General features: G+C 50.2%; 8 protein-coding genes across 8 annotated transcripts; 4 read left to right on the plus strand and 4 right to left on the minus strand.

Annotated features, from left to right (window-relative positions):
* The first annotated feature begins 121 nt into the window (after window positions 1-121).
* Window positions 122-1,792, plus strand: ASPGLDRAFT_78405 (uncharacterized protein). The gene is made up of 5 exons (XM_022549957.1): window positions 122-160; window positions 213-305; window positions 364-582; window positions 641-953; window positions 1,007-1,792. The coding sequence occupies exons 3-5, from the start codon at window positions 439-441 to the stop codon at window positions 1,654-1,656; spliced, it is 1,107 nt and encodes a 368-aa protein (XP_022405841.1). The 5' UTR covers window positions 122-160; window positions 213-305; window positions 364-438; the 3' UTR covers window positions 1,657-1,792.
* Window positions 1,793-2,066: 274 nt separating this feature from the next.
* Window positions 2,067-4,668, minus strand: ASPGLDRAFT_161329 (acetate--CoA ligase). The gene is made up of 4 exons (XM_022542476.1): window positions 4,346-4,668; window positions 4,185-4,283; window positions 2,598-4,103; window positions 2,067-2,546 (listed from the first exon to the last, which is right to left on the minus strand). Exons 2-4 carry the CDS (start codon window positions 4,221-4,223, stop codon window positions 2,082-2,084), a joined length of 2,010 nt encoding a protein of 669 aa, XP_022405842.1. The 5' UTR covers window positions 4,224-4,283; window positions 4,346-4,668; the 3' UTR covers window positions 2,067-2,081.
* Window positions 4,669-5,271: 603 nt separating this feature from the next.
* Window positions 5,272-6,735, minus strand: ASPGLDRAFT_70963 (uncharacterized protein). The gene is made up of 2 exons (XM_022549523.1): window positions 6,364-6,735; window positions 5,272-6,251 (listed from the first exon to the last, which is right to left on the minus strand). The coding sequence occupies exons 1-2, from the start codon at window positions 6,497-6,499 to the stop codon at window positions 5,536-5,538; spliced, it is 852 nt and encodes a 283-aa protein (XP_022405843.1). The 5' UTR covers window positions 6,500-6,735; the 3' UTR covers window positions 5,272-5,535.
* Window positions 6,736-7,758: 1,023 nt separating this feature from the next.
* On the plus strand, window positions 7,759-11,707 carry ASPGLDRAFT_21332 (C2 domain protein; the record flags this gene model as incomplete). Its single annotated transcript, XM_022543084.1, has 5 exons — window positions 7,759-8,100; window positions 8,152-8,187; window positions 8,241-8,615; window positions 8,670-10,154; window positions 10,202-11,707. The coding sequence occupies 5 exons, from the start codon at window positions 7,759-7,761 to the stop codon at window positions 11,705-11,707; spliced, it is 3,744 nt and encodes a 1,247-aa protein (XP_022405844.1).
* Window positions 11,708-12,648: 941 nt separating this feature from the next.
* Window positions 12,649-13,267, plus strand: ASPGLDRAFT_210709 (uncharacterized protein). The gene has a single exon (XM_022543065.1). The coding sequence runs from the start codon at window positions 12,806-12,808 to the stop codon at window positions 13,214-13,216; it is 411 nt and encodes a 136-aa protein (XP_022405845.1). The 5' UTR covers window positions 12,649-12,805; the 3' UTR covers window positions 13,217-13,267.
* Window positions 13,268-15,499: 2,232 nt separating this feature from the next.
* Window positions 15,500-16,369, minus strand: ASPGLDRAFT_30907 (uncharacterized protein; the record flags this gene model as incomplete). The annotated part of the gene is made up of 1 exon (XM_022543990.1): window positions 15,500-16,369. The coding sequence occupies one exon, from the start codon at window positions 16,367-16,369 to the stop codon at window positions 15,500-15,502; it is 870 nt and encodes a 289-aa protein (XP_022405846.1).
* Window positions 16,370-16,537: 168 nt separating this feature from the next.
* On the minus strand, window positions 16,538-18,047 carry ASPGLDRAFT_41129 (uncharacterized protein). The gene has a single exon (XM_022545342.1). It carries the CDS (start codon window positions 17,810-17,812, stop codon window positions 16,724-16,726), a length of 1,089 nt encoding a protein of 362 aa, XP_022405847.1. The 5' UTR covers window positions 17,813-18,047; the 3' UTR covers window positions 16,538-16,723.
* Window positions 18,048-18,650: 603 nt separating this feature from the next.
* Window positions 18,651-20,437, plus strand: ASPGLDRAFT_115453 (putative DNA polymerase iota; the record flags this gene model as incomplete). The annotated part of the gene is made up of 3 exons (XM_022539691.1): window positions 18,651-18,692; window positions 18,758-19,045; window positions 19,115-20,437. The coding sequence occupies 3 exons, from the start codon at window positions 18,651-18,653 to the stop codon at window positions 20,435-20,437; spliced, it is 1,653 nt and encodes a 550-aa protein (XP_022405848.1).
* Window positions 20,438-20,703: the final 266 nt, after the last annotated feature.

Here is a 20,703-nt window from a genome sequence, read left to right on the forward strand (position 1 = left end):
AATACCACAATGCCACCGAAGCACAATCCCTGGTAAGTAGCTAGCCACTGTTAGCGAACAATTGCTAAGACGGCACAGTGAGAATTGTCGAAGTATGTGATGGGTATTTGTTGCTCGCTGCGGGGCTAACATGGCTGGGATATAGGGCATCATGTCAAATGTATTCGTCTCCTCTCCAGGTGAAAAAGAAGGATTTCGTTAACGATGACCAGGCGATAATGGCAGCCCTAAATGCACACGATGCGAGAAATTCGGGAGGGAGTGCATTCGACGGGTGAAGTTTCGCCATGGCTCGGGCTCGACTGGTTTGTTTACATTTCATTTACCATGTAACCGTGTCACTGGTTGACCAGTGAGGACTAGTGAGATATATCGACGAGACGCCCAAGTTCACAGGGACTTCGACGGACCCTTCCCCACGATCAAATCGTGTCTCAAATGACGATCCAACTCCTCACATTCCAACGCTCTCTCAACCTACCTCACCAGACAAGCCTCAAAGCAACCCATACCCCTTGGCTCCAAATCGGCCCTAGTGAATCATGTCTCCTTCGTTACTTTGTCGAAGAGCTAGCAAGATGGGTACTCGCCTACCATTCACCACTGTGTATACCCTGTCCACTCTAATAACGATATCTAGTTCGACATCTGCGATCCTTCAAACCACTTCGAAAGTACAATCCCCCAGCGAGCACGCGAATGTTTTACTCTCCGGCATGTAATTCTAGCTGCGTCAGCGAGACATTTCAGTACCCTGCCTACGGACCGACAGACAGCTACCTTCCAGAAATACAATATGAAGCACGATATAACAATCGACGAAGAAACAGTGCTATACTACCACAATCAATGCATCACAGATCTCCGCTCCCTAGCTGCTCAACCAGACGCAATCATGGACGAGAATCTGCTCGCGGCGGTGGTTATACTAAGATTCTATGAGGAGTTAGACAGTACTACCCATTCCTTTCCCATTCTTTTCGCTAAGCCCAACTGACAAATGAAGACCCCTTCGTAGCCCTCCCCACCGAAACTGCCGCTCGCGGACTACATGTCTTTATCGAGGCACAAGCGCAAACCGCACTCTCTCCTCCCCCTACCCTTCCGTCCAATTCCAATGCCAATGGCACTCTCCGACAGGCAGTCTTCTGGACGGGCTTCCAGCAGGAATTCCACATGGCGTTTTCGCAACAACGGCCCTTTCGTCTTCCGCTTTCACTTTCTGTTACGCAGGGTCATCTAGTCTGGATTCCTGCGTCGGATGCGGTTTGGACCAATCGACTGCTTATTATTGGAGCACGGGTGATTCAGTACTGCTATAATGATACATTTCCCGGATACGGGAGTGTAGCTGGGTATCGCGAGTTACTTGCCCTACGGGGTAAATGGGTTCGTTCGAGACCTATATCTTTCTCGCCCGTGTACATTGAAGAACCAAATCCGGAAGAAAAGACATTCTTCCCAGGAATATGGTATCTAGACGACTGCCACATCGTCGCAGCGCAAACCCTCAGCCTTCTCGATATCCTCTTCACTGCGTATTCACCATACATTCCTCGCATCGGATCTGCGCTCCATCTGGAGATGGAGAATGTAGATGAGAAGTTGAGGACTGCTGCGTTGGAGATTTGTGGGATTGCAATATCGAATAAATAGTCTGCGCCGGCGTTGACGACGGCTTGTATTGCGGTTAGTATTTGCGCAGAGAGGTTTGTTGGTTGCTGTGAGGTGCAGAGGGCGTTGATAGATGTGGTTGTTGATATGGGGGGGGGGAGTTGAATTATTGGCCGGCAAGGGTTGTGCAAAATAGGTTGGAAGTGGTTTGGGGTGAATTGACCTAGTTTTCTAGGATAGCTGAATTGAAGCTTTCTACGTTGACTAGAGTACTCTGATGAAGTGATGATATTATGCAATTCATTCATGAACATCTGCAACTAACGCAATAAAAGGGAATCATAAGGTATGTAAATCAAACAAAAGCAGGGGTGACAAGAGCCCACACATATATAAAGCAGCATATGCATATAGTCGTCGTCCACATCAATATATATTTTTTTTTTTTTTTTCATTCAATTCGTCGCTTACTTCCGCGAGGCGTGAACAGTATCAATGATTCTGTTCACAACGGAAGGATCCGACAGCGTTGAAGTGTCACCAAGGCTGTCCTCCTCGCCGCTGAGGATCTTGCGCAGAACGCGGCGCATGATCTTACCGCTGCGAGTCTTGGGGAGGTCGTCGACAACGAAGACGGCCTTGGGGGCAGCGAACGGTCCAATGGACTTACGGACCTGCATGACAAGGTCCTTGCGGACTTGCTCGTTGGTCTCGTTACCCTCCTTGAGAGAGACGAAGGCGTTGACGGTCTGGCCGGTAAGTTCATCGGCGATACCGACGACAGCTGCTTCGGCAACCTGGGAGTGCTCAAGCAGAGCGGCTTCGATTTCAGCAGTGGACAGACGGTGCCCAGAGACGTTGACAACATCATCGACACGGCCACGGATCCAGTAGTAGCCGTCCTTGTCACGACCAGCACCGTCACCAGTGAACTGCAAAGGTTAGCGTCGTGAAAATGACTGGAGTTGGGAAGGAAAACTTACGTAGTAGCCCTTGTAAACGTTTAGGTAGGTGTCCATGTAGCGCTTGTGGGCACCCCAGACGGTACGGGCCATAGAGGGCCAGGGCTGCTTGAAAGCAAGCACACCCTCGACATCGTTGCCAGTGATTTCCTCGCCCGAGACGGGGTCAATGATGGCGGGCTCGATACCGAAGAACGGCAGAGAGGCACTACCGGGCTTGGTGGGAGTGATACCACCCAGGGGAGTGATGACGTGGGAACCGGTCTCGGTTTGCCAGTAGGTGTCACAAATGTGAGCCTCCTCCTTGCCAACCTTCTCAAAGTACCACTTCCAGACTTCCGAAGCAATGGGCTCACCAACGGAACCAAGGATACGCAAGTGCTCCATCTGGTGCTTGATGTGCTCGTCACCAGCACGCTTGAGCAAGCGCAGGGCGGTGGGAGCAACGTAGAACTGGGTGACCTGGTACTTGTCGATGACATCCCAGTAGCGGGAGAAGTTGGGGTAGGCCGGGGTACTCTCGAAGACGACGGTGGCACATCCCAAAAGCAAAGGAGCGTAGACAACGTAGGTGTGACCAGTGATCCAGCCAACGTCACCACCGCAGAAGAAGCGGTCGTCGTCGTGGATGTCAAAGACATGCTTGCCGGTCATAGCAGCACCGAGCAGGTAGCCAGCGGTAGTGTGCATGACACCCTTGGGCTTACCAGTAGAACCGGAGGTGTAGAGCAAGAAGAGGGGGTCTTCGGAGTTGACGGGCTCGGGAGGGAAGTAGTTGGGGTACTTCTCAACCTCCTCGTGCCACCAGAGGTCACGGCCAGCGGTCCAGGGGACCTCAGCGCCGGTCCGCTTGAAGACGAGAACGCTTGTGACATCGGGACACTGCTTGAGAGCCTCGTCGACGATGCGCTTGGTACCAATGACCTTGCCACCACGGCGACCCTCGTCAGCGGTGATGACGACCTTGGAGCCAGCGTCGAGGACACGGTCACGGAGGGAGTCGGAGGAGAAACCGGCGAAGATAACGGAGTGGACGGCACCAATACGGGAGCAAGCAAGGAAAGCAATGAGAGCCTCAGGAATCATAGGAAGGTAGATGGCAACAGTGTCACCCTTCTTGACACCCTGCTGCTTAAGAGCCCAGGCAACGCGGGAAACCTCACGCAAGAGCTCTCCGTATGTGATGGTGCGGCCCTCGCTGGGCTCGTCGGCCTCGTAGATGATGGCGGTCTTGTTGGGGTCCTTGAGGGCGTGACGGTCGACACAGTTGAAAGAAGCGTTCAAACGACCCTCAACGAACCAGGCAACATCACCGTTGGCGAAGGAACCGGAGCGGGTGGTTTGGAAGTCCTTGTCGAAGGTGAGGAGCTCGCGGGCCATGCGAGCCCAGAAGGTGTCGGGATTGCGGATGGACTCTTCGTGTAGCTTCTTGTACTCGTCAAGGTCTTTAAGGTGAGTGCCTGTGGGGTGCTTGTCATAAAAGGCCTTGGGAATGTTGAAGGTGTCGACATCGTGGGCCTCGGAGACCTGCAGAAGTTAGTTCCTCCATAGCATTGCTTTTATATATATATATATATTTTTTTTTTTTCTCTTAACGCTAAAGCTTACCACTGCGGGCTTTGGGGGCATGACGTCTCCTTCAGACATGATTGTGGTGGTATCGGTGGTGAATTAGGGAGGAATGGGAAAAGAGGAGGAATTGAGAAACTGCGAGCGAGAGAAAAGTCAGCAATTGGTCACGAGTCGGGATGACAGCAGAATAAACTCACCGGAACGCAGGGTTGTTGAATAGAGGAATTGGAGGAGGATAGGGAAGGAAATAATGTGTAGAAGAAGAGAGTGCAGGAGTAGTAAAGAGAAAGAAGAGAGGAAGAAGAGAGGAAGAAGAGAGGAAGAAAATGGGACAGAAAAGATGCTAAGTAGAATTAGAGCAGTGGGGAGGAGTAAGTAAATTGGATGGGAGAGCGTTGGGGAGGGGATCTTCTTATATTGAGTTGGTCGGGGCACCGGTTCGTGGTCACCACTCTCTACACTCTCGGGCGATGAGGCGAGTTAGATGAATTACTACTACCACAGAGTCTATTCTACCACTACCCAATGCCCTCGTCTCCAATATGACTTCTTTCCGGAGACAGACTCGCTGCAACTCTGACCATTCAACCGAATTCGGCCATGCGGGGCGTGACAGGCTTCTGTTCCGTTGCTCCGGAGAATCGCTGGACTCCGGAGAAAGAGGGAGCACATGGAATACATCGAATCCTACTGGAAGATATGCATATTGGCATTCGTGGGGTTTGTCTTTTTGCCCGAATATACTCCGTACAAATACATTCCAGAGATGCAGATGGCGGGGGGAGGCTTTTTCCAAATTACCCTATTCTAGTACATAGTTCAGAATCCTCCAAAAATACTCATATCCAACACCGCCATATGTACTTCTGTATGTAGTTCTTACTCAGGCGACTCGTCCAGACACTGAATCCAAAGACGATTATGATTGTCATTACGGACTCGAACCGATTGGGCACCAACTCGGATCGACTCCCCTCTCCCACTCCCCAGACGGCCGCACGGAAGTTCGGTCATACTGGTTTAACCAGTCCCTTATACCGTCGCCGAGTTAGCACCGAGGTTATGGAGGAAGGGATTCTTTTTTTTTTTTTTTGACTATGACCCGAAAATGCTGGATTCTGTCGGGGTATTTAAGTAGCCATGGTCATCCTCTGTCAGAGCACGTTTTCCCTAATAAAGGCCCGGTCAGTTGCTAGTTCCTACTAAGCGCCGCTAAGATGATCGTCTTCCCGCCATCGTGGACAGTTTCTGGTCCGGCTGCACGCCGCCACTTCCGGAAGGTCTCCATGCGGCGCAGCAGTAGAAGAATTGGACAATGGACACGAATACTATAGAATTTCATGCAGAATACGGAATAACAAGTAGACAATACGATTATCTAGACAAATCACCATCCCTGCCACCATGTCCCCATCCCTAGCACAAACACCATCAATGCTCCATCCCGAACCGCATCTCGCGCCATTTCCACCCACACCCCTATGCCTCCGTTCGCACCCCGTCGGCTCTTGAGTGCCATCCGCGCTCCACTCAACACCATCTCCCCTGTCGTGAACACCACAAAGGGATTCTGCGCCGTCGCTGGCGGTGGAGGAGAGTTGCCATAGGTTGCTACCGACGTGCCGATCACGACCAAAACATAGACCGCCATAACCAGCGCAAAAACCACATGAATCATTTTCCACATCCATGTCTCTTGTTTGTCCGCCTCCGATTTAGTCTGCATGGCTGCTCCAACCAGACTTGACAGGAACGGCGGGAGACCTAGCGCAGACAGCAGATCGGCCTGTGATGGTCCTTCTGCGCCCCCTGCCCCTTCCCCCCCTTGTTCTGATCCCGGCACGTTCCCTGCAAGAATTGAATGAAGTAATTTCACGGCCGGATCTTCGTCCTCGGTCCCTGGCTGCTGCAGCTGTTGCTGTTGTCCTTGCGCAGGGGCGGCTTGTCGGAGAAGCGCCCGGAAGTACTCCTGCTGCGACTGGAGGTCATCCGGTGATTGTTGATCCTGGATGTCCGTAGTCGGAGTCACAGTCGGTGCCGGTCGGGGGGCGGATGTCAAGCTCGTTGGCTGTGGTGCTGGAGTCGACGACGCATCTTCACGGTCTGTAGCAGTCAGTATCTGGTTTACCTTGTAAATTCCTTTCATGTTGATAGTGCAGGAAAAATAAAAAAATATAATAGAATAAAAGAGAATAAAAGAGAATAAAAAACATACCACTCGCCGGCGTCCGTCCACTCATACTGGTAATTTTGTCCAACCGCTCAGCACCCCCATCTCTAATCTTGGCCTCTCGACGTTCGCGACGGAGACGGGCAGACCTCTGCGCGGCCGATTCTTCTGGGGCAGACATTGCTTTGTTTTGTTCTCGTTCTCGTTGCGCGATAACAGGGACAGTCAGGAATAATGATTCGTTGGTCTTGGTCTCGGTCTCGTTTCGTCTCGTCTCGTCTCGCTCGCGGCAGTGTCCGTCGTGAGCAACAGCTATTGTTTTTATCTGAGTCAGGATGAGTGTCTGAATCAAGATGTAGCTTTTGTTGATTCAAAGCAATGGATGAAGGAGGTCTGAATAGCGTTGAAGAAGCCAAGTGTGGATTTGATTGTTAGGCGGCAAAACGAACGACTGCCGAAGCTTGGCGGTCATTGGCTGAACTGTATTTCAGGCAGTGCTATATCTATAACTATGGTATCATAGCTATTACCCTAGATGGAAATTGTCTATGTAGAAAGTAAAGATAGAGAAGGTTGGTATGATTTCGAGGGCAATCATGTCATTTGTAGATCAAAGTGCCTTCTCTGGTACTGCCGCAGCACTAGAATATATACAAACGACACTCCAGTGCTTCGTAACAGATTATGCCTGTTCAATCAGCAATTGCTTTTCATAAAATTATTATAGCTATTGACTCGAAGAATTGCCATTTCACACGACCCCATAAGAATAGTTCAAAACTACACTGTATGTACTACATATGTACAGAGTAGAGGGGATCGTCGTATTTATGCCTGAGGTATCTAGATAACTGTGACTGGTGACATCATAGATCGTGAATACACGCAGTTCATGGCCTATAAGTATTCCATGTGAATCAATTCGATCATGACTTTTAGCCTTAAGAGAGATCTATTCATAGAAAGTGGATTTACTCTCTTGAACAGAGAAGAAAGTGCAATTGAAGTGTATCGGGTTGAAGTTGAAGCTGTATACATGCCAAGGATCATATATCATAGTTGTAGTCTCTCTCCCTCCATCTCCTCATCTCCTCAGATAAACAGTGTATCTGCAATCCTCGTCATCTCTGCCGAGTGTACGTATACCCCCCCAGTGATATTCATTGGCAGAATACTGCAACCACAGCCAATTCCCGGTTCCTCATCCTCCACAATGACGTAGCTGAACCGTGACCCCAGCTTCTCTTAGCCCTGTCGTCGCCCGTCGACTACCTTTGAGTTCTCGTCTTAATTTTTATCTAAAGCTTGTCTATATTTTCTCTTTTTGACCATATCCTAGCTTTGGCCGGCGCTGGGAGGGAACCAATGCCATCTGTCAAATACACACCACCTCCGAATCTACCCTTCCCTTAACACGATACCACCGATAAATCCACCAACATGACCACCAACGGGCAGGGGCCCCATTCCCCCAAACAACACCGGGTAGGTGAGCACTGGAGCGCTGCCAACCCGGTGCCCACCATCCAGAAATTCATGCAACATCTCGACACCGAGAAACACGAACGAAAAGCCCACGAAGAAGAGATCACGAAGAAACAAGAAACGCAGCGTCGCGAGAAAGAGGCACGCGGAGAAAAGCTGGACGATGAGACGGCTGCTCATAAGAATCGGGAGATCCCCAAGGGAAAGACTAGGATGGTTACAGATCCGATAACGGGTCGCGACATCGAGGTTGAGGATCAGGATGAGGATTCGATGGATCCGGTTAAGAATCCGACGGTATGTCACTTCTAGACAGGGGATGTCGGTAGTTTGCTAATAATGGGTCAGTTGGCGATTCCGAATGCCAATATTGGCAAGGAAACGGTGAGTTGTACACTCGCCAGCGATCGAAGAATGACCGGAACTGACCAGCACAGAGCGTCAAAACCGACGCGAACCAAAGCTACGAAAAATACAAAGAAGCACAAGATGTCACGGCCCCTCCAGATCCCGTCGCTGAAGGAACAACATCCGATGTCCCCATTCGAGGCGAGAGAACAAACGTCCTCTTTCACCCTACCCCGGCGATTTCGTTTAAGCCCATGTTCGAGCATCTGGAAAATCGTGCGACAGGGATGTGCTTGGGGTTTACAATAGGAATCTTATTTGTCGGTAGAATGTTTGGTGCTTCCCTCTGGGGATTGGTGCCATTGGCTGCTTGCATCACATCAGCCGTATGGCTGTGGATGAAGGAGGTCATTCGAAGTGGCCGGGAATTAGAATGGAGCAGTGAGCAGCTCCGAGGACAGACGGTACTGTGCCCTTTGTCTCTATGCATTGAGGACCACACTGACTGGATCGTCTAGGCTACGGCAAATCTCCTTCCCGAATCAGTCGAGTGGATGAACAGTTTCCTTGGTGTCTTTTGGGGACTCGTTAACCCAGAGATGCTGTCCCCCGTTGGAGATACCATTGAGGATATTATGCAGGCGTCCTCGCCGGGCGTGATTGAAAACGTGCGCATCGCCGAGATCGACCAAGGAAGTAACCCCCTACGAATCCTGAGCATGCGCGCTCTGCCGGACGACCACGTTGAGAACCTCAAAGAGAATATTCACGAGGAGAACAAGAAGAAAGACCCACAAGAAGCTGCCGCTGCTGAAGAGGGTGGCAGCTACTACAACCTCGAAGCATCATTTGCTTACCACGCGAAACCGAGTACCCAATCCGCTTCATCCAAAGCGCGTAACATGCACATGCAACTCGTCTTCTACCTGGGAAGCCGGGGTCTCTTTGGCGTACCATTCCCCGTTTTCGTGGAATTAATTGAAATGGTTGGGACAGTACGCTTGCGGTTTCAGATGATGCCCGAGGCTCCATTCATGAAAGATGTGACCTTCAGTTTGGTGGGAATTCCCCATGTCCGGGCTGGCTGTATGCCCATGGTCCGCGGCGGTGTCAACATCTTGAACCTTCCCTTGATCTCCAACTTCGTCAACTATGCCATTGGCACCGCTTGTAGCATGTTTGCCGCTCCCAAGTCGATGACAATGGACCTGGGTATGATGTTGAAGGGTGATGATGTTATCAAAGAGACTCAAGCTTTGGGTATCATGTGGGTTCGCATCCACCGTGCCGTTGGGCTGAGCAAGCAGGATACCCGTGGCAGCGAGGGTGGGGGCAGCGACCCCTATATCAACCTGTCTTTCTCCAAATATGGAAAGCCTATGTACTGTACGCGTGTGATCACAGATGACCTCAATCCTATTTGGGAGGAAACTGCTGCGCTTCTCGTCACTCCGGAACTGATCAAGGCTGATGAGAGCCTGAGTGTCGAACTCTGGGATTCTGACCGCACCACTGCCGACGACATCGTTGGCAAGGTCGAACTCCCAATTCGTGAAATGCTCCAGCACCCGGCTCGGATGTATCCCCAGGTATCCAAGCTGCAGGGCCTGAGCGAGGGCAGCGAAATGCCGGGTGAACTGCACTGGGAAGTTGGATTCTTTGGCAAGCCTAGATTGAGGCCTGAATTGATCACCGATGGCAAGAAGAAGGACCTGCCGGAGAACATGCAAGGTATCCCGGAATTCCAAGATGAGAAGGGCGTTATTAGCAACGAAGAAGAAGATGCGATCGTTCGAACGCCCCCGGATCCTCTCTGGCCCAGTGGCATCCTGAGTATCATTGTACACCAGATTGTGAATCTGCAGCTGGTCGATATCAAAGGTAGCCATGGGAATCGGAAAGGAAGAGAGTATGAACCGGCTAGGAAGTACGGTGAGAATACTGAAGAGCAGGGTGGCGAGTTGCCAACCAGCTATTGCAAGATTATTCTCAATGACCAATTGGTATGTTTGATACTATAGAAGAATGAAACAGGAACTTACATAAACAGGTCTACCGCACTCGAGCGAAAGCTGTGAGCTCCAAGCCAATTTTCAACGCCGGAACCGAGCGGTTCGTTCGCGACTGGAGATCTGCCGTAGTCACCGTGACTGTCCGCGACCAGCGGTATCGCGAACACGACCCCATCCTGGGCGTAGTGCCCTTGAAGCTTTCCGACATCCTCCAGAACAGCTCACAGTCTACACGATGGTACCCTCTTGACGGCGGAGTAGGATTCGGCCGCATCCGCATCTCCCTCCTACTCCGCCATGTCGAGACCAAGCTGCCTCCACAGATGCTGGGCTGGGACGTTGGAACGTTCGAGTTCACCTCGAACAAGCTCATCGCAGAAGGCTTCAATCACTACTGCAAGATCAAGCTCCGCACGGGAGGTAGCAGCGGGAAGCTCCCACGTCACGGATGCCACCTCGAAAACAGCAGTGCTACTTTCGACCTCACCAGCAGAACAGCACAAAGACACCAGCTTTGTCTCCCTGTGAAGCACCGCTATCGCAGCCCCGTGGTGTTCGAGCTCCACACGCAGGGCAAGCACCACGCAGCTGGCTTCGCGGTCTTCTGGCTCCAGCACCTCATCGACAACGAAGACACTCCTATGGACATCCCCATCTGGTCGACGAAGAAAGGTGCCCGCCTTACGCAGAATTACATCACGGAGACAAACTGGAAAGCCAAGGAGGTACCTGGTCTCCAAGACCTGACTGAGATCGGCCGTCTCAAGTTCAACGGCCGCTTCAGCCCAGGCATTGACGAGTCCCACGAGCAATTCGTTGTCGATAACAACTCCCGCGAGACCTACGAGTCATGGGAAGCCTGCGTCGCAGAAGGCGTGCGCACAGGCAACGTCATCGCCGAAGTCCCCGAGGAAGTGGAGCAGCTGCATGAGCGATCCCTCATGGATGGACGCGACGTGCTCAAGCACGCGGATCCGAAGGAGCGCAAGCGTTGGATTGACAAGCAAGGTATTGACTGGAGTGGTGCTTTCGGTGATGATCCCCGTGCTTACACGGATCATAAAGGACGGAAGGTCGCCGAGCCGGGGCGTGATAAGCCGCCTCATGACCCTGTTGTCCCGCCACCGGTTGAAGCACAAGCACCAGGGACTAGCCATTTCCAAGAGACCGAGGAAACCCAAGAGCAACAGACACGGGAGTCCGGCAAGGCCCAGACGTATAGTCAGGGACGCGACAACGAGCATGACGAAGACTCCGAGACCCAATCCTCAACAGAAACAGAAGACGCCCCTACAACCATAAGCACCACAACCAATGGCACCAGCAACACCAGCAACAACTCCAACGGCAACAAAGCCGACAAAGCGACAAAGAAGGCGAATAAACGCACCGATGAGCGTCAGCAACGCGGTCTGATGCAATGGAAGCCGGCAAGGAATGTGGCGTTTGCAAAGGACGAGGCGAAGTATGCGCTGAGAAAGGTTGGGAAGAAGTTTACAGGGGATTTGGCGGGGAGGGAGCCGGATGTCGAGACAGAGACGTAGTTTTTGTTCTATCTCTTTTGTATCTTTTTGGGATTGTTTTGTATGCTATGGTAGGGTTGGTTTTGTTTGTGAATATTTTGATTTTCAGGTCATGATGTTATGATAATCTGGAGCCTAATACATATTCACTGTTACTTCTTCACTTCTTTAAACAGTAATGTCCAGGAGCTTTCTGCACCAAGCTTCCCAACCTACTTCTCCATGGAGGCATACAATGGACCATCTTCTCCTTTATTGTACCTTACATCGCCTGTCTATTGCTATTCAGGGTGGTTTAATCATCATCATCATCATCATCTTATATCTCTGGTGCTATCATCTACATTGACCATGTTTCGCATTTTCTCGAGAACCTTTCGCCTATCCTTGCTGTTCAGAGCTTCCTGGCCCCAAATCCGGTCAGATCTCGCATTTTGGGAAGAACGACTTTATGCTTCCGAAAAGAATGAAGAACGTAGGAATTAGAGAGAACGGAAACCAATACGTGATCGTCCTATCGATATCTGTTATTACCATATAACGAGGATCAGCAATGCTTTGAACGGAATGCCATTATGGATTTCAATTCATGCAGGAAGGAACAGGTGCCTTGGTCAAGGTCATTCCTTCATTTGACCATAATTACTAAGGAAGGGACATTCTGCTTAAATGAATATCTCCCCGGTTGCACCAGAAGGAAGTGAGCCTTACAGGGAAAATATTACGACAAGTATATTGCCGACCTCCAGAATGAAATAAAAACCAGCCATCGTTGTTTATGCCCATTATCAAGACAATCGAAATTCGTCATTGAAACGGGCTTCTCTGAATCACTACCACAAAAAACGAGAAAACGTACAGTGGTGGCTCAAGAATTCCGAACATTCTCAAAGAACTGTTCGGTAAGTTACCCCGCTGAGTATAGGAAAGCCAGCAGGGGTATGAGAACTGAGAAGCGAAAGCAAAGTACCGACACTAGAGGTACCAGATGAGAATGAGGTGGGAACAGCACTCCCTTCATTCTGTGATCATTGGAACACAGTCTGTTTTTTGCCCATCGCTGTTCTTTGCGGGCAATAACAGATAACAGAGGCTTATGGTGATAATAAAGGCCCCATTATGAACCTTGTCTGGAAAGCAGCGTTACTCTTGAGTATAGCTTTGCTCGGAGAAAGACACATGAGAGATATGTTTTCATGGCTTACACCAAAAAACCTCAGGGGATATCGATCGTTATCAAACTCTCTGAATGTTGTAAGGGCTACAACCAAGACAAGAAGCTTACAAGATGATACGAAGATAGAGCCACTGTTGCTCCATGCGAATTATGAGGGCAACAAGAATAGAGAACAGCTACATACCGATTATGACTACCATAGATCCGAGAAAGATTATCAGATCATACTTGGTACGCTGTCAAGAGAAACACAGCCAGATGGTTGGCCCACGCTGGTAGTGGAGAAAGTGTTAGTCACTGAAATGTCTGCGACAAGACGCAAGGTAGTGGTTCGAGAATTCAGAACTTCCTAGGGCTGGAACCAAAGCAGATCCAGGAGGACTGCTCGATCAGATAAATGGGTACGGCGATGATGGCGTTCTTTGTGACCCACGATATCATCTCTAAGCTACCAGCTATCCCAGACGAAACGGAGAAATCAAGGTACTACAGTCCATACTTGGTGAAGCTACACTGTCCTCGAGCGAACACACCGACTCGAGAAAGAAGCTGATGTGATGCGCAAATTTCTCTCTAAATTTCCGCAACCCACTGCCCTCGCAACAAAAACTGCAGTTCTTACTCCTAATAGGGCTACGGGAAGTATCCCGATTGATCTCCATTTCCACGCGCATTTTGAAAGACACACTATTGATACGAACGGTATATGTTTCTAATCCATGCAGTCCTATCCGGCATTACACACTGGCTGATTGTATAGCGAGTCCTCTTACCCCAATGAGCCCATGTAATATACTAACGCATAACCTACGCAACCGTAGACCACTTGACTGGTCTTTTTTCGTTGCCTTCTAGAATGTACCCATGGTCTCCACAGGGGTGGGTTGGAGATGCACGGGTACAAACAACACCCAAACCGGGTTTTCCAAGCCTAGTACGACCTAGACGGAGAGATTAGTTGTCCGGTGCTAGTTTCTGATAGATACCTATCAGAAAAACACCACCATCCTCGATCACCTGTTTAAAAATTGTTTTATCGAACTCTAACCGCAACCTGATGCGGAATTGATACCCAGCGCAAGTATGCCTGGGCTGGAAGGTGGCGCCCACATGACAGAAACATTGGGGATATTATACACTCCCAAAGACCTGAACCAGAATCTTACAACAATGAAGCCGGAAGAGGAAACCAGACGGACCAGTCAGTTCAGAAGAGTGGAAGGAGAGGCTCAGAAACTGGGACGAAACACCTCGTTGACGGTAAAAGAAATTCCTGGAGGATAAAAAAGGGTCTTACCGTTTTACCCTACCTAAATCAGCCCTAGTCTCTTTAAAGCTAGACAAAGTTTTGTTGAATTAAAAGACGGAAAGAAGAAGGATTGACTTTTCCGAGGACCGAGAAGCCTTACATTGAGCTTGGCAGAGTATGTTTCTTTCCTTCTCTTGCTTATCCTGCTCTTCTATACTGCTGTATCTGCAGTCGTCCCACGTCTCGCACACGCATCGACAAAAATTGTCAAAAGCCCGGACTTCGGCGTCGGTTTGCAGCTGATATATTGATATATCAGCACAAGCTATGGTACAATCTTTGTGGTTTAAATCATGTCCGGAGATTGTCTCTAGAGACATACAGGAACTGACAGCCATGAGCAAGAACTGTCGACTGATCTACTATGATAGCTGCGCATCTGGTAAAGGCCCAAACTGAAAGCGACAAGCACTCCGTGTTGCAATTCTGGTGGATTACAGACAAGTGACCAGTTCATGGACAGAGAAAACCAAAGAGGGACGTGACTAGATTCTGGGAAGTAGCCCTTGCGGTGTGTGGACTTGATGAGTTACGAGCGAAGGACACTCCGTGGTTTCAAGTCAGCTACAGACCACAAGGTCCGGCAAAAATGACCACCAAGTCAAGTTGAGTTGAGAATACATTGAACGAACGCCAATGGGAAGAGGACTGCTTCTTATTTACAGCCATATTTGGGGAATGATGCGTTCAATTCGCACTGTGATGTGCATATACGTACAATCAGTGCACGAGGATGATCCCGAGCAAATTTTTCCGGTGCATTGCTTGCTGGATGAGATGTTGCAAGATCCAGCTGTTCTCGATAGTGCAGAAACCCATACTCTAGTCGCCAGGCAGCAGATCTGGTCTTCGATTATCAAATGCCTTGCTGCTGGAAGGTTTACTTATTTTCCCTGTCCTAGATTTACTCTAATTGGATACGGACCTGGCAGAAACGGTGGCGTATGTGCTGGTTGTGATCACTCGAACCCTATCCGACAACACCAAGCGGCGTCAGGGCATGTTATCCCTTATGAAACGGGGTCTCTAGATGATAAAGTCTACCTGGGAGCAGAGACAGAATTGCTGAGGAGGTATTTGTTAGCAGTGGACTTCAGTCGATACATAGAGGTTTTGAAAGTCCAGTCCCTATGGTCATTTATAGAGGGAGTTATTGTTGCGTGGTTCGGTTAGTTGGATTCTGGTTAATTTGACCTTGTAGAATAACTTGTGTTGGTTTTGAGATAACTGTATTTCATTATACTCATATCACACTAACACTAAAGACATCAAGCAACCTACCCCACCAAACAACCCAAATCAAACACCACCCCAAAGCAAACCCACCCTAACCCGAAGGCCGAAACCCTAGCAACATCAACCAACCCCTCACCCCCCCCAGTAAAATATCCCTCTCCTCATCTTCCCACCTCGGTGCCCTACCAAACAACTCCCAGAACGGAATCTTAACAGGCACACCTCCCTCAATCCCCATAGGCGTTATAGTAACACTCTGCGCTAGGTCCGGAACCTCGACAGCACAAGCAGAGGTGCGAGTATACCGCCACCTCTCCATCTCGATAGTCTTGGTATCTGTGTTGATTCCCAGAATGAGAACCGTGTGGACTGCCCCGGCAGAATTCTCGAACCACCATTTCGCATCTTCGCGAAGACATTGCATAGACTCTGGGAGACCAGACTCGATAACTAGTGTCGGCCAGCCAGACGGCTGCCGGGTTAGTGGCAGAAAACTCTCGTCGGGCTGTTTTCCTTTGTCTTTATCGTTAGCACCGGTTACTACCTTGTATGTAGTAGGAGCGGCACCGGCACCAACTCCAGCCCAGTGTATCTCCTCTTTGCTTGGGACGCCGGCAAGAAGACATTCTTGCAGAATGGTCTCTGCTAGCTTTCTTGTCACGGCGGTATGTTCAGCGGGAATAATCTTGATTAGCCCTGTGCTTCCCTCGAAGGTGAAACGGAAGGGGATTCCATCCAGAGCATTCTTGTCTTCGATGAGATTATCAATGATTGCCTGGGGCAGGTTTTGGACTAGGAGGTATTGGTTTTTGTTTCCGGTGCTGTTTGTGGTTAGTTGGGGTTGGATGGTGTGGGCGGCTGTGATGAGTGAGTCCATGGTGGTGAATGCTTGCGGGGTGCAGTTTGGGGGGAGCTCTGAGATGAGGGAGGGTGAGCTGTCTCTGTGGTTGTGGAAGGACATGGTGAGTAGATGGTTTTGTTTTTGTTCTTGAGATGTGTAGGTAGTGTTTTCAGGTGAATGTAGTGCGAAGTTGGATGAAGTAGTGATGAAGAATGGATAATCTGGACGATGTACAGCCTAGGCTACTATGATATTGCGGATGCCTATTAGAGAATCCGATTTGGATGCCTTGCGGTCATGATGTATATGTTGAGAAGATATGATGCATTCTCGAAAAAATAATGCTGATGGGTATATAACTAATGCAATGCAATGCAGCAACATGATTCATAATCCTCTCAAAAAGAAATAAACAAAAAAATAATATATCGTGGTCATGGTCATAGTCATGGTCAAGTCATTGTATGTCATGTGTCATGCAGTCTTGAACTCGTCAGGCTTGTTCGTAAACGAAGCAACCGATGAACCGGACCACGAGGCTGAAGTCCAGTCGGATTCACATGACCCCTGGCTTTCTGTTTCGTTTTCATGTTCGTGTTTCTTTTCTTCCGACTCGAAAGATTTGGCCTCTTCAGGCGTCTGGGGAAGGCCGTAGATTTCATTGCGCGCCTCGACTGAGCCTAGCGTCCATGTCCATTCGCGACGACGCTTGACACGACCCTGGCGGGGTGTTTGTGGCGTCGAGATCCCATACGCATCACCCTCGAGGCCATCCAGTAATGCCGCAGCGCGAACCTGCCTCTCTGCACTGAGACTCTTCCGCTTCCTCCGTTCAGATTTGGAAATTGATTTTGTCTGGTCATCATCCGAGCCGGAATCCGACGGTGCCAGACTCGAGTTCGAATCGGAGTCCGAGTCCGATCCCTCCTGTACCGGCTGTTCTTGCTTCAGCTTCAGCTCCTGCTGCTCCTTGTTCTGGTTGTTTGGATCCGACTCTTCCGCGAGGAGATCCGAATGCCGTGCCACGTAATGCACGGTCCGGATCTCCTCTTCCAGTGATTGCCGAAAGGTCACTTGTTTCTTGGTAGGGAAGAATACCCGACGAGATCCCGATGCGCCATTGCCACCACCGATCGAGACCGACCGGCGGTGGGATGTGGAATCCAATGGAGAGTTGCGCAGGATGCTCTTCACGCCCAGCGGTAGTTGGTAGGGGTTGTTGGACGAGGGTTGTCTCGAGTGCTTCAGAGGAGTAGAGGTCTTGATCGGAGACGGCGTCGAAGAGGATGTGGCGGGGATGGCGGAGGGCGGACATGGCTCATAGGCATTTTTGAAGGTGTTGTTTACGGTCGGAGAGGCTGTTGCCACCGAGAGAGACAGGCCAGTGGTAGAACGACCAAATGTGCGAGGAAGCGATGAGGTTTGGAGAGTGAGCTTGGGTTTGGTGGCGAGCTTGGGGCGCGCCTCGCCGGGAGTGGATGTTGTTGGCGCAGAGGATGACGGTGGAGGGTAGGAAGAGGGGGAGTTGGAGGGAGGATGCAAATGCGACGCTTGCGGGGGCATTGGGACGACAAGCATGACGGTGGTGATGTGTGTATAGAGGATCAGAGGGGTTTCAAGAATATATTCAAAATTTGTGTGTGCGCAGGTGGAGGTGTGATATAGTGCGGCGCTTAGACAGAGGGGTGAGATGGAAGTGAGAGAGATGATGAGAGATGTGCACCCCGCACGAGGACAGTAGGGATCCAGGACAAGATAAGAGAGACTGGAGAGACTGGAGAGACGGAGAGACGGAGAGACGGAGAGAAACAGAAGGAAGAATAATATTTAATGGTGAAAACAAGAGGAGAAAAAGGTGAGGATAAATATAGATCAGTTATTTTTAACTATTTCCTGCATACTTTTCGAGGGTCCATAATATATGAGCAGATCCACTGCCACGCGGCTAGTATTCTGTACTATGACACTCTCTGTGCTCTCTACAGAGTACTGTACTCTACAAATACTCTCTACTCTGTACTCCATACGAGTACGATTCTCATCCCTACTGTGTATAGAATGAATGGTTCTTGCCATCGCTGATTAGTCACCGCTATAAAAAGCACGTGGGGCGTACTTAATACTGTACGGAGTAGCAGTAGCAGTAACAGTAGCAGTAACAGTAGCAGTATCCGTACTCCAGAGTACTCTGTACTTGTATGCTACTCTGAAAAAAAGAGGCTGGTAGACCCATGGCACTAATCAATAGTGGCATCTCTTAATCTCTCTGTTTAATATTGTCCCCATTCCAGCCACCGCTTTTCCGCCAATCACAGACCACCGCACACGTGATGGCCCTCTAATCGCAAATCACACCAAAATATCTCCAATTTCCCACCAGACCCAGAAAATCCTCTTGTTCATGGCCTCCAGGGACGGTAATGGTCGGATTATCCTCCACTTGGTTTGTGACTATCCTCGACCCCCAAAGTCTAAACCCCACTGGGCCACCACTGACCACCGGTCTAGGATTATGACTGTTTCTATGCCGCCGTCTTCGAGGCCGACCAGCCGGCTTTGAAATCGCGTCCATTGGCCGTCCAACAGAAACAGATTGTCGTGACATGTAACTATGAAGCCCGGAGGAGGGGCTTGTACAAGTTGCAGCGTATCCAGGATGCCAAACGGGTGTGTCCCGATGCGGTTATTGTTCTGGGGGAGGACCTCACCCGGTTCCGGGATGTGTCCAAAGAGCTTTTCCTGTATTTGCGGAGCTTAATTTGGGGTGACCGTGTTGAGAAGTTGGGGTTTGACGAGGTAAGCCATGACTAGCCTTCTACTGAGAGGAAGTAGGTGGACATACGAGAGATTGACTGGTTGATGCAGCTATTCCTTGACGTAACTGATATGATTGACTACAACGTCGACTTATTGAATACCAACGACTTAGAATATTCGTTTTTCCATCTGGACCGTCAGGATCCTACCATCGGTTTCATCTACAACGCCACCGAGTTCTACGGTCCTACATGGCCCCCGGTTAATCAGCACCCAACCAATTCGCCAGAAACACGAGGATACTTCTTGGCCCCCGAGTCAGATCTACTGTACATGCGGCTCTTAGTAGCTTCGCACTTAGCTGGCTATCTGCGACAACAGCTCGAGTCTCACAAGGGCTACACAGCCACAGTAGGCATCTCCACCAACAAACTATTGGCAAAATTGGCAGGCAAAGTTCATAAACCCAAGAGCCAGACCACGCTTCTGCCACCTCATGGAGTCGGTGAGGGACCAGATGTCACTATTGATAGTAAGGTCATCCGCTTTGTGGACAGTCATGAGATCCGTGAGATCCCGGGGATAGGCTTCAAAATTGCGCATAATCTCCATGATCACATGTCTCGCTCGATGGATGACAGCCCCCTTACCGTGCGTGAGCTCCGTTTGTTGCCTGAGATGGGTCCTGGGTTACTCAACCGCATCTTGGGGGGTCCCGGGTCTTCGAAGGGTATGGGTGCACGGGTTTGGGGGCTGATTCACGGCGTCGACGATTCCGAAGTGTTAGAAGCCAGAGACGTCCCGACGCAAATAAGCATTGAAGATTCTTACGGCCAGCTGGACCGTTTCGACGTTGTGAAAAGTGAGCTGGTGAAGCTAACGATTAGCTTGCTTCGTCGGATGCGCACAGATCTGACCGAGAACTCGGCCGGGGGTGCCATCCGATGGCGTGCCCATCCGCGAACCCTGCGTCTGACTAGCCGACCCCGTCGTCCTTCCAAGCCGGACAATCCTTATCACAATCGCATGTCCCGTTCTGCGGCACTGCCCCGTTACGTCTTCAACATGAATGGTCGGATTGAGGCTGTAGCTGAGAAGCTAGTGCAGGAACATGCCTTGGCCCTATTTCGGCGTCTTCACCCGGAGAAGTCTGGGTGGAATTTGAGTCTACTAAATATCGCCGTGACTAACATGGTTGACACTGCGGGAGACAAAAAACAAAACAGCGGGCGAGATATCGGGTCTATGTTTCAGAGACAGGAACCAGTCCGCATTCCTGCTGAGGATGTGACTATCCATGCAGATGAGCCTACGTGGGATGAGAGCGACGAGGACGAAGTCATGCCGAGTGTACCATGCAGGATTTGTGGCGGGATGATTCCTTATTTGGCTCTGGAGGCTCATGAAGTGTATCACCAAGCGCCGGATTAGTCGTAGAAGATTGATAGGCCGTATAAACGCCGAACCAAGGATTATCATTCTTGTCCCTGGGATGCCTGACACGTGACCGACCCTGGTAAATCACGTGCCACTACTTGTAAGGCTCTCCGCGTGTTCCGGGCTCCATCTCCAACCATTCCAATTCCATTCAATCCTGTCCATCCTCTCTCCATATTTGTCTTTTTATCGTTCTTTCACTGTCACTCGCTACGTTTCATCGCAATCTCTCCATCGCAGACTTGCCCCCAGCCAAGTCT

The sequence above is a fragment of the Aspergillus glaucus genome, assembly GCF_001890805.1.
Source record: "Aspergillus glaucus CBS 516.65 unplaced genomic scaffold ASPGLscaffold_1, whole genome shotgun sequence".
Classification (NCBI taxonomy): Eukaryota; Fungi; Ascomycota; class Eurotiomycetes; order Eurotiales; family Aspergillaceae; genus Aspergillus; species Aspergillus glaucus.

What these genes read in the sequence shown, in the direction of transcription:
- ASPGLDRAFT_78405 (XM_022549957.1), top strand. Translation starts at nt 439, where the DNA reads ATGACGATCCAACTCCTCACATTCCAACGCTCTCTCAACCTACCTCAC. An exon ending in TCGAAGAGCTAGCAAGATGG is followed by an intron (nt 583 to 640) that starts GTACTCGCCTAC and finishes AACGATATCTAG; the next exon opens with TTCGACATCTGCGATCCTTC. An exon ending in ATTCTATGAGGAGTTAGACA is followed by an intron (nt 954 to 1,006) that starts GTACTACCCATT and finishes TGACAAATGAAG; the next exon opens with ACCCCTTCGTAGCCCTCCCC.
- ASPGLDRAFT_161329 (XM_022542476.1), bottom strand. Translation starts at nt 4,223, where the DNA reads ATGTCTGAAGGAGACGTCATGCCCCCAAAGCCCGCAGTG. An exon ending in TGCCCCCAAAGCCCGCAGTG is followed by an intron (nt 4,104 to 4,184) that starts GTAAGCTTTAGC and finishes TAACTTCTGCAG; the next exon opens with GTCTCCGAGGCCCACGATGT. An exon ending in ACGTTTACAAGGGCTACTAC is followed by an intron (nt 2,547 to 2,597) that starts GTAAGTTTTCCT and finishes TAACCTTTGCAG; the next exon opens with TTCACTGGTGACGGTGCTGG.
- ASPGLDRAFT_70963 (XM_022549523.1), bottom strand. Translation starts at nt 6,499, where the DNA reads ATGTCTGCCCCAGAAGAATCGGCCGCGCAGAGGTCTGCCCGTCTCCGT. An exon ending in TGGACGGACGCCGGCGAGTG is followed by an intron (nt 6,252 to 6,363) that starts GTATGTTTTTTA and finishes TGACTGCTACAG; the next exon opens with ACCGTGAAGATGCGTCGTCG.
- ASPGLDRAFT_41129 (XM_022545342.1), bottom strand. Translation starts at nt 17,812, where the DNA reads ATGCCCCCGCAAGCGTCGCATTTGCATCCTCCCTCCAACTCCCCCTCT.
- ASPGLDRAFT_210709 (XM_022543065.1), top strand. Translation starts at nt 12,806, where the DNA reads ATGAACCTTGTCTGGAAAGCAGCGTTACTCTTGAGTATAGCTTTGCTC.